Below are 10,685 nucleotides of genomic sequence, written 5' to 3' on the forward strand. Positions count from 1 at the left end.
TGAGATTTCTACTTCTGCTAATTTTCATATTATCCAATTTCATGATTTTGATTATTTTATGTTTTAATTATTATATTATATTTTTCATATTTGTATTCACACGACAAAAAATAAGTTTCCAAAAGGATCAAATCTATAATATTCCCATTTATATTTAGGCTTTCGATTATAAGCCAGTTTTAGTGGGCTATCGAGCAAATTCAAAAGGCCCACTAGACAATAAACACTGACCGTCGGATCTAGGTTAAATCGAAACCCTAACTCCCAAATTACCTATAAAAACCAAACCGGCGGCCATTTTCATCTTCTACCAGCCTGCTAAGCTCCCCAGGAGTTGTCCAAAACCCTAAAAAAAGCTCCTTAGCATTACAGAGAGGTTAAAGAGACGGCATAGCTTCGCTGTCCGCCTTGGCAGAGCACTCAGCTTCGTCTTGGCCCTCGGTTTTGCTTTTTTCTTTCTTCCATAACCCCCCCTTTTTTTTGTATCTTAGAACTTTCTTCAGAAACCCATTTCAATGGCTGTGAAACCCACCAAGGCTGAAAAGAAGGTCGCTTACGACTCCAAGCTCTGCCAGCTTCTCGATGAGTACAGCCAGGTCTTGGTTGTGGCCGCCGACAATGTTGGATCCAACCAGCTTCAGAACATTAGGAAGGGTCTCCGTGGTGACTCCGTTGTGCTCATGGGGAAAAACACCATGATGAAGCGCTCTGTGAGGATACACTCTGAGCAAACTGGAAACAAGGCTTACCTCAACCTTCTTCCCCTTCTTGTGGTAAGTGAAGTTTTGGGTCTTATACTTTGGTTTAAATTTCCATTTCTATGTGATCGTCGTTTTGTTTTAGTTCCTGCCTCTTAATTCTCTTCACAAATGGAGCTTTTGACTTAGTTTCTGTGTTTGGCTGTAATAGGGCAATGTTGGTTTGATCTTCACCAAGGGTGATTTGAAGGAAGTCAGTGAAGAGGTGGCCAAATACAAGGTATTCAGTTTATGTTATGCTGTTCCTTTTGGTGTTTATAATATTGGCTTCTCTCTGGCTTAATTTTCCATATAGATAATACGTTATTGGTTTCACCCCATTAATGTTTAGATTTTAAGCATCATTTTGCTAAGTGTTGAATGATTCTCTCTCTGATGAATTTCTCACATCAGAGCTTGTCAGTAATCGTTTCTTTGTCATGAATTTCCTTCAAACTTAAATGTTATTGCTGTCAGTTCACATGAACAAATTCACAATTGTTCACAATGTAACACAATAGATATGCCTACTTGTTGTATATGGTCAATCAGAGTTCAATGAGTTAGTCATGTATTCATATTGTTAAGCCTATTAAATAGACACAACTTTATGATAGGAATAAATAATTTCGATCATGAAATACATTAAACACAATATTTTAAACACATTAATTCATAAACCTATTGACTTTAATTTTTGATATTGTATAAAACTGCTATTTATTTTGAAAAATGTATATTTTAATGAATTTGTTCTTGTAGAAATGACGTAACATTTCAGTATGTATCTGTATCTTGTATGTGTATTCATGCTTATTTGTCTTGAGGCTGTTATTATTTGTTGTATCAATTTAACACATGTAGATATTGGAGTTACGGACATAGAGTTGCAACCACGTTATTATTTGTTGTATTGGTTTTACTCTTGTAGTTTTTTAGGTGAATGTAGCAGCGTAAGTTCTTGTTTTAGAATAAGCATTCTTGTGACATTAGTGTTTTGGGTTGGTAGTAGCATTTCATAGAATCAATTATCTTATCTTTGCATTTTATCAATTGTTCTTTATCTTCGATGAGTTAGGAATGGTGAATTTTCTTCCTAGAGGAGATGTTTGTTTTATGACATTACGTAGAAGCTTAGGTTCCCTCCCCCCCTTTATTCTTATGTTTTTTGAACTTTGTAGGTCGGAGCTCCTGCTCGTGTTGGTTTGGTTGCTCCCATTGATGTCATTGTCCCACCAGGCAACACAGGGCTTGATCCATCTCAGACCTCTTTCTTCCAGGTTTGTAAATTTGATTATAAAGCAGTAACCCTTCTCCATTAATGGAATCTGACTTTTTGAATTCTTGTCCTTACAGGTTCTTAACATTCCAACCAAGATTAACAAGGGTACCGTCGAAATTATCACTCCTGTGGAGCTCATTAAGAAGGGTGATAAGGTTGGATCTTCTGAGGCTGCTCTCCTTGCCAAGCTAGGAATTAGGCCATTCTCATATGGTCTTGTTGTGCTCTCTGTTTATGACAATGGATCAGTCTTTAGCCCTGAGGTGCTTGACCTGACTGAGGATGATCTCCTTGAGAAGTTTGCTTTGGGTGTTTCCATGGTTACATCCCTTTCATTGGCCATTTCATACCCAACTCTGGCTGCTGCACCACACATGCTCATCAATGCGTACAAAAATCTTCTTGCTGTTGCAGTTGCTACTGACTACTCCTTCCCTCAGGCTGAGAAAGTTAAAGAGTATCTTGAGGTACGTTGCTCCATTTTGTAGAGTTCTATTGATTGGCTGCTATTGTTGTTACAGGGATCTATTAAGTTTGCTTTGGCTGTTGGGGCTGACAAATTACCAATTGCTTCTCTCTTTTACGTGCACAGGATCCCAGCAAATTTGCTGTGGCTGTGGCTGTGTCTGCTGCTGCTGATTCTGGTGCTGCCCCAGCAGCTGCTGCAGCTGTTGAGGAGAAGAAGGAAGAGCCAGCTGAGGAGTCTGATGATGACATGGGTTTCAGCTTGTTTGATTAATCTGTATGTTAGAGATATAATAGGACCTTTTGTGTTTTGCATCTCTTAGACTCACAATGGGTGTTTTTTCATCATGTTTTTTTTGGAGTTATTTCAGCTGAATGTTACAATGACGTGTTATTTAGGTTTTTGTTAAGGACCAATGCTTTATTTAATTTTTGAAATTTTTTTGAGATTTTTGTTCCAATCTTTAAGCAGTGTAGTAGTGCAACTGAATGCAACAAAACCTTGAATAGATTTAATACTCCAGATTTGTTTTCTTTTGCCCAAATCGTCAATTTTTTTTTTATATTAATTGATGAAATTAGTTAAATTCTAAAAACAATAATAAATATTTCTCAGTTTTCAACATGGTTTATAACTGGAAGAAATAAGCTTAATTTTTCTAAAGACCAACTATGATCATAAAACTTACCTATACTGAATTGGAAAATCGCCAAAAAATAACATTCGTAATCTTTTAAAACGAGCACCCTTTCAAAAATTTCTTAAAATAGTTTTTTCGGCTTGGCAGTTTTTCTCGCCTTCATTGAAAAGATAATTGTAAATCAATTTGAAAATTGGTGTAAATTGAGCAAGATCTTTTTGAATATTTTCGTACAAGCTGATTTCTCAAAATTCATTTGAAATTTTGCAAATTCATAATTGAAAGGGAGATTGTGTGAAACATATAGAAATTTTAATATAAGATTTGGTAAAGATAAATTTGAAGAAAATTGGAAAAGATGTTATTTGATATAAAATTTGGAAAGATTATGTATTTGGTAAAATTAGGAGAATCTCGATGTTCATTTGGGGTGAGATTTCATCAAGAAAGTCCAAAAAAGAATCGATAAGATGAAAAAGTCAACTTTTTATTCAAATCTTGATAGAAGGTGCTGGTTTTGAAAGATGAAATCTTTCGGGTACTATATTTGATAATTTCTTATCAAATGTAGTCTCTCTTTAAAATTTTTGAATCATATTTATATGATCAATTTTAGACCTTCTAAGGCCAATGATGAATATCTAATCATATGTATTTCGACAGTCTAAGGACAAAGATGACATTCAAGTCCTAAATGCATGATATCTAAACTCAAAATTTGAAGACAAGATGAATAAAAAATTAAAAACTACCAAAAAACAGAAAAGGGAAAAAGCTACAAAACCGTGAATAAGAAAAATGTACATCCAAGTGAGAGTAAAAACTAAATGATAATGTTCTTCCTTGATTGAAAAGAGAAAAAGAGAAGTAAAAAGTAAAAGTTAGTAATGAAAATTGGGATGGATGATTTTTTACCAAGACCAAAATTGACGACTATCAACAGCCTTGAGAGTTGAAGGTAGCAAAGGCATAATTCCACCATATTCTTCAACAAATATATTCAAACATTGGCTCCTTCTTTCACTGTGACCTCCTAAGCTACTAATTCCACTCGACCCTATTTCATATATCTTACCTGCATTTCCACACAAAATTACATTCATGAAACTATATATATATCAATCACCAAATCAACAAAATTAAACCACCTACTTCCATCATAGTTTGTAAGCATATCATGAAAAAGAATAATGGGTAAAATTGTAATTTCGGGTTTCTAAAATTTTAGTTTTTCGTCAAATTAGTCTCTAAGTTTCAAAATTGAACAATCAAGAATTCAACTTTTGAAAAATGCTTGATTTTTTATCGGTCCTTTTACTAACATAATCTGTTAAATGGTTAAGGAGATGGAAAAGAAAAAACAAGATGACAAAGAAAAAGAATAAAAGAAAATGGAAGAGTAATAAAAGGTAAAAAGGACCAAAAAAAAAAAAAAAAAAGGCCATCGATGATGAAACTGGGAAAACGCTACACCAACGAAGGGAAGGTGGAGGAAGAGAATGATATTTTATAGAAAAAAAAAACTTGGATGCGGCCCAGCCCAGCGAACCCATCTATTGTGCAGCCCGATCTGTATCCAATTAAAAATGGTCACGCGACAATTCAATTTGTTGCGTAGAGAAAGGGAGACCATGGTACTTAGATGCATCCCAAGTTGCACTTTTAAGTATTATTCTAATACATAAATCCCAAACTTGAAGATTAAAAGTGTAATTTATCCGAGAAAAATATTTTTGCCTACATTATGGGTTACGTTTGCAACCTTACTTAGTGGGTCATCTAACCACAAATTTTCCACATAACTAGAATTCCCCATTCCCCACAAGGATTCTCCGAATAGGCAAGAAATGGAGGAGGAACCGGGAAACATATTTTAAAAAAATTATGTAGCATAGAATTCATTCAAGTATTGCTCTATTCAAAATGTGATAAATTCATACCTTGGACCCAGACGGGTGGAGCACCACTAACATTAGCAACAAGAAAAGACATTGCAATGTCTTCACAGTTCCTAAAGAATTCAAATCCCAAACCATCTCAACAAAGTTACCAAGTGACATAAAAGAGATTAATGGAAAAGCAAGCTGCAAAATGAAAATTAATAAAACAAAACCTGTTTTTGGTAATATAATCTCTGATGGAAGAAGGCATATGGTTAGTGTAAATACTCAAATATTTAGAGTGGAAAAATGCAGCTTTTGAAAGCACCATGCTGTAAGTACCAGTCCACCAAACTGACCACCATCCTCCATATCTAAATCTCCCCATTTCTCCCTTCTGCATTACTAATAATCAATCATCAATCATCAACCAAATATTTCAACTTTTATATACATATACCCTTATTTCCATACTTTAATATTTGAAATTTTCTATTACACTATAGGTTTAATTAACAAGTATTTTATATGCATGCCACCCTATTGATTTGTATATATTGTTTATGTCACAAGTACTTAATTAAGTATATATTATTTGATTTTCAGAGGAGAATAGAAACTTCAAAGTTTTAAGGTTTTTTATTTTTTATTTTATTTTGACAATAATGTCTAGAAAAAAGCTTTTACAAAAAATATATAAAAACAAACTTTTATGTATCTTTGTGTTTACTTGGTCTTTAAACTCAAATTAAAAAGTGTAAGTCCTTTGAATTTTACTAATGATCTAATACTTCCTTAAACTTTAAATTTCATATGTAATATGTTTTGACCTATTTGATATCAAAATTCGTGTCATAGATCTATTTTACACAAAATTTAAAGTCAAGTCCTTGTTTCATAACCATATGGTTTTTTATTTTGATTTTTTGTTCTTGAAAATTAAGATTATAAACGCTATAAAAGGTTCAAGATCTAAACTAACACAAACTTCCAAGTCACGATCCTAAAGATCTTGTTTGATAACCATCTTGTTTTTGGTCTTTGAAAACTAATCTTATAAATACTATTTCCATCTATTTTCTTGGTTAGATTTGTTTTTAAAAAGCGAAACAAAGTTTTTAAAATTAAAAAAATAGTTTCTTAAAATTTACTTTAAAATCTAAATGATTATCAAAGGGAAGGTAAATTTATAATTGAACTCAAAACAACATGATGAAGGTGATGCAAAAGAAAAGAATGGAGAGATAGGACAAGAACATACCGAGCGATCAATCCAATGCATGCGAGGAACAAAGCCAACCATAGTCTGAGGGGCACTTTGCCAAACACTAAAAGCAAACTCCAAAGTAGAACAACCAAATATAACATCATCATCTACTGAAAATATGGCTTCTGTTTTCAATCCCTTTATTTCCTTGAACCTATTGTTCAAACTATCTTCTTCATTCATTTCAAATCTCAGCTCGGCTTCTCGACCGTCTCGGGAATTCGCCTTCGCCGTCCCTTGCAGAAAACTTACCAAAGAAACAGGAGGAGGAGCTGGTTCACTCCATACAATATGTATGGACTCAACTCCCAAACATGTTGTGTAGTGAGAAATTGACTTCTTTAAAAGATCATAACGCTTCCATGTGTTCATTAGAATTGCATAACGTTTCCTATGAGTCCATGTTCATATAATACAAAGAACTCATCAATAAACTATGCCTACAAATTGTTCAAAAAAACTTGTTTTTGAATGTACTTTTAATCATTTCAAATTATTTTCGGTGATGTAAAAATCACATTAAATGTAAAATCAAACATTAAAGTTCCGTTTGGTAACCATTTTGTTTTTAAAATTATGCTTATAGACCCTCTACTTTTACTTCTACCTTCAAATTTCTTCTTTTGTTATCTACTTTTCACCAATAGTTTTAAAAAAAAGTCAAATTTTGAGAACTAAAAAAAATAGCTTTCAAATTGTTGTCTTTGTTTTAGAATTTGGCTAAGAATTCAACTATTGTATTTAAAAAAGATGCAAATTATTATAAGAAATGTGGATGAAATAGGCTTATTTTTTTTTAAAAAAATAAATAATTTCGACATGATAAATATGATTTTATCAAATTTTTAGGATATGTTTTGGAGTGTTTTTTTACAATAATTTTAATAATTACTCTTAAACACATCCTTACACATTTAAACGATAGTTACATACAACAACATTGATTTTGAATAACTAAAAGTATGTTTAAAGTGGTTTTAAACGTGACAAACGTGAATCTAATTATTTAGAAATAAGTACAAGTTTAGACCATCTTTTTAGAACTATATGGTACAATAGTCATAATAAGATATCGTGATAGTTTATAAACACTATTCTTACTTATAAACTCCTCATTAAACCATGTATAGAAATTGTCAGAGGTTTGATAGATGAAAATTATTGTAAAAAAGATTATGAGAAACAAGATAACTTTTTTTTAAAAAAAAAAAAAGAAAAACAAAAAATCAAGTTCCAGTTTGACCTTTTTAGTTTTTGGAAACTATATCTATAAACACCACTTTCATCTCTAAAGTTCTTGTTTTGTTATCTACTTTTTACTAATATATTTAAAAATCAAGTCAAAATTTGAAAAGCAAAACAAGTATCTTCTAAATTTATTTTTCGTTTTTGTAATTTGGATAATAATTCAAGTTTTGTACTTAAAACCAACAAATGCAGGCTGTGTAGTTATTTCGTTTTTGAAAATCAAGCCTATAAATACTTTTTTTACCACTAAATTTCTAACTTTGATATCTATACTTTACCAATATTTTAAAAAATCAAGTCAAATTTTGAAAAAAAAAAAAGTAATTTTTAAAAATTAAATTTTTTCTTTTTGTAATTTTGATTAAAAATTAAACTCCTAAAGATATAAACCATGGTAAAAAATCGTTTTAAAACTAAAAAAAGAACTAAAAAATGTTACCAAACGAGACTAAAATGGTTGTCGAATGGGCTTAAACTATTATCATAGAAAAGGGAACTAAGGCTCCATTTGGTAGTTTTCGAAAATTAAGTCTATTTTATCCACAATTCTTTTTAGTTCCCAAAATTTAGCTTAATTTTTAAACCATGGATTAAAAGTGGATAACAAAAGAAATCATTTAGAGGTAGAAATAGTATTCATAGATTTAATTTTAAAAAACAAAAAACAACCAACAAAATGGTTACGAAATTGGATTCTAAATAATTTCTAGATTTTCATCCAATGAGAGACAAACACGCAAAGATCCAGAAATCATAACCAATTCACGTGAAGATCACATACCAAAGAAAAGCACAAAATTCATGAACGAAAAAAGAAGGGGTTCGAATTCAAACCGCGGCGTAGAGTATCGGAGCGCCGAAGCGCCGTCGTCAGACGTCCATCCCATGAGATCGGAGGCGCGGGCGGTGAAGAGGATGACGGCGAGTCCAATGCAACAACACAGAAGAAGCTTGATCTTGATCGTGACGGCGACTTGCCAAAGCCGTTGAATCATCACCGGACGTCGTAAAGACCTCCCTCTCATTCCGGCGGCGAAAGTCACACAGAACTCATTCCCGATGAATCATTCCGGCGACGCGGCCAGCGTCGGCCGATCTGGATAGATAATCCGATCAGGAAAAAGTGAAAGAAGAGTGGCGGTTGCGGAATTTAGACGGCGGGTGTTGACGTGGAATTCCATGGCGGAAGGGAAAAAGTAGACATGTTGGGATGAAGAACTGTAATTGTAATTTGGGTATGTTATAATTTAGGTTAAAATGGTTACTCATAACTGATAAGGAAGATTAACATAACATTTATTGTAATAATTATATATTTTTCATTTCATTTCTTTAATTAATTAATTGAATTTTTTTTGGATGTGGGAGAATTTAATCTAACTTTGGGTGGAAGTACAAAATGTTACAAAAAAAATACCTTTTAATTTCTTTTAACAATGATATTTTTGATCCTTAGTTAAGTTTTTAATTGTTACACGGTTAGTTATTATGTTTTGAATCTATTCAGTTAAAAATTTCTAAATTTATATCTTTAATCTCGATTTTTTTTTTTATTATTAATACTCTCACCAGACAGTCATTGACATTTTGCCTATGAGTTAATTAATGGTGATGATAAAATAGTTAATGTTTTTTAAGGGAAAAGATACATATATAGTGAAAACTTAATTGGTATGGTTCTTTCATTCTTTTTTATTTTTAAGTTCAAAATTAATTATTTTCTAAAAGTTATTTTTTAAAACTTAATTAGTATAGTGAACCTTTTTCTAAAGAGGAGGCTGGGAAGACGGAATAATCTCCAGAAGGATTCTTTTTAGCCTATTGTGTTGTTATAAAATTTGAGATAGGAGTAATGCACCTATCCTACATGACACCTACAATTGAATTTATAATTAAATATTTGTACTATATAGTAGAATAAGAGAAAAAAAATTTAAAAATATGTTACATCTTTAAAATATTTATAAATACGGATGAGTTGACTAATCAATTTTTGATTTTTTTTAAAATTCCAATTTCGCTCTCCCTTATTTTATTTTGTTGTACACATTTTTTTAGTCTTTTTATTTTCTTTCTCTTCTTCAATTTTTACTTCTTCCCTCCATTTTTTCATTTTTTATTTTATTTTATTTCTCAATTTTTGCTTCTTCTCCCTCTCTCTCTCTTTTTTTTTTTTAAATTTTATTATTTCTTTTATCTAATTTTTGCTTCTTTATTTTATTTTTTATTTTCTTTCCTTTCCTTCTTTTTTTCTTTTTTTTAATTTCTTTTCTTTCTTCGGTATTTGCTTATTCCTTTTTTTTTTCTTCGGTTCTTGCTTATCCCTTTTTATTTTTATTTTCTTCCCTTTCTTCGATTTTTGCTTCTTCCCTTATTTTTTTTAATTTTATTTTCTTTTATTTCTCCAATTTTTTGCTTCTTCCCATTCTTTTTCTTATTTTAGTTTTTCTTTCATTTGTCCGGTTTTTGCTTCCTTATTTTCTATTTAATTTTCTTTTATTTTATCAGTTTTTGCTTCTTCTCCTTCTCATATTTTTAAAATTTTTATTTCCTTTATTTGAATTTTTTCTTCTTCCTTTTTTTTCCACAAGAATTATGAAGCTAAGTTCCGTACGCAGAACTTGAAAGTACTCAATTCGTAAGTGATTTAACACCAACAAGCCAATCATCAAGTTTGATTATTATAACAAATAATAAATAAAAATAGCAAATAAAAGTCTATTAGTGATAACCACTAATATTTTCTAGCATTGATTATATTTTCATAGTTAATAGCCACTTATAGAAATCTATCATTGATAGCCAACTTAGTCAATTTAATTAATAAAGTTGAATCTCGAACTAAAATGTAAGTGGAATGCCTAGAAGTTATCACTAATAGCATGTTTATCAGTGATAGAAGCTATCATCGAAAAGAAAAGGGACTTATAAATGTTTGGGAAGGACAAGAAAGGGGAAAAAAGGTGTTTAATGGTTATGATTGATAGAAGCTATTACTGATAACATGTTACTAGTGATAGAAGCTAATACTAATAGCATGTTATCGATGATAAAAGCTACCCAATAGCACGTTATCGGTGATAGAAGCTACTACTGATAGCATGTTATCGGTGATAGAGAATTATCACTGATAGCATCTTATTAGTGATGTTATCAGTGAAAGAA

General features: G+C 31.4%; 2 protein-coding genes across 2 annotated transcripts; one reads left to right on the plus strand and one right to left on the minus strand.

Moving 5' to 3' along the window:
- Window positions 1-291: 291 nt before the first annotated feature.
- Window positions 292-2,945, plus strand: LOC120081665 (60S acidic ribosomal protein P0). Its single transcript, XM_039036715.1, has 5 exons — window positions 292-773; window positions 910-978; window positions 1,919-2,017; window positions 2,094-2,486; window positions 2,612-2,945. The coding sequence occupies exons 1-5, from the start codon at window positions 516-518 to the stop codon at window positions 2,756-2,758; spliced, it is 966 nt and encodes a 321-aa protein (XP_038892643.1). The 5' UTR covers window positions 292-515; the 3' UTR covers window positions 2,759-2,945.
- A 974-nt stretch (window positions 2,946-3,919) lies between these two features.
- On the minus strand, window positions 3,920-8,797 carry LOC120082043 (glycosyltransferase family 64 protein C4). Its single transcript, XM_039037259.1, has 5 exons — window positions 8,355-8,797; window positions 6,267-6,663; window positions 5,239-5,402; window positions 5,066-5,136; window positions 3,920-4,200 (listed from the first exon to the last, which is right to left on the minus strand). Exons 1-5 carry the CDS (start codon window positions 8,543-8,545, stop codon window positions 4,037-4,039), a joined length of 987 nt encoding a protein of 328 aa, XP_038893187.1. The 5' UTR covers window positions 8,546-8,797; the 3' UTR covers window positions 3,920-4,036.
- Window positions 8,798-10,685: the final 1,888 nt, after the last annotated feature.

The sequence above is a fragment of the Benincasa hispida genome, chromosome 7, assembly GCF_009727055.1.
Source record: "Benincasa hispida cultivar B227 chromosome 7, ASM972705v1, whole genome shotgun sequence".
In the NCBI taxonomy this organism is placed as follows: Eukaryota; Viridiplantae; Streptophyta; class Magnoliopsida; order Cucurbitales; family Cucurbitaceae; genus Benincasa; species Benincasa hispida.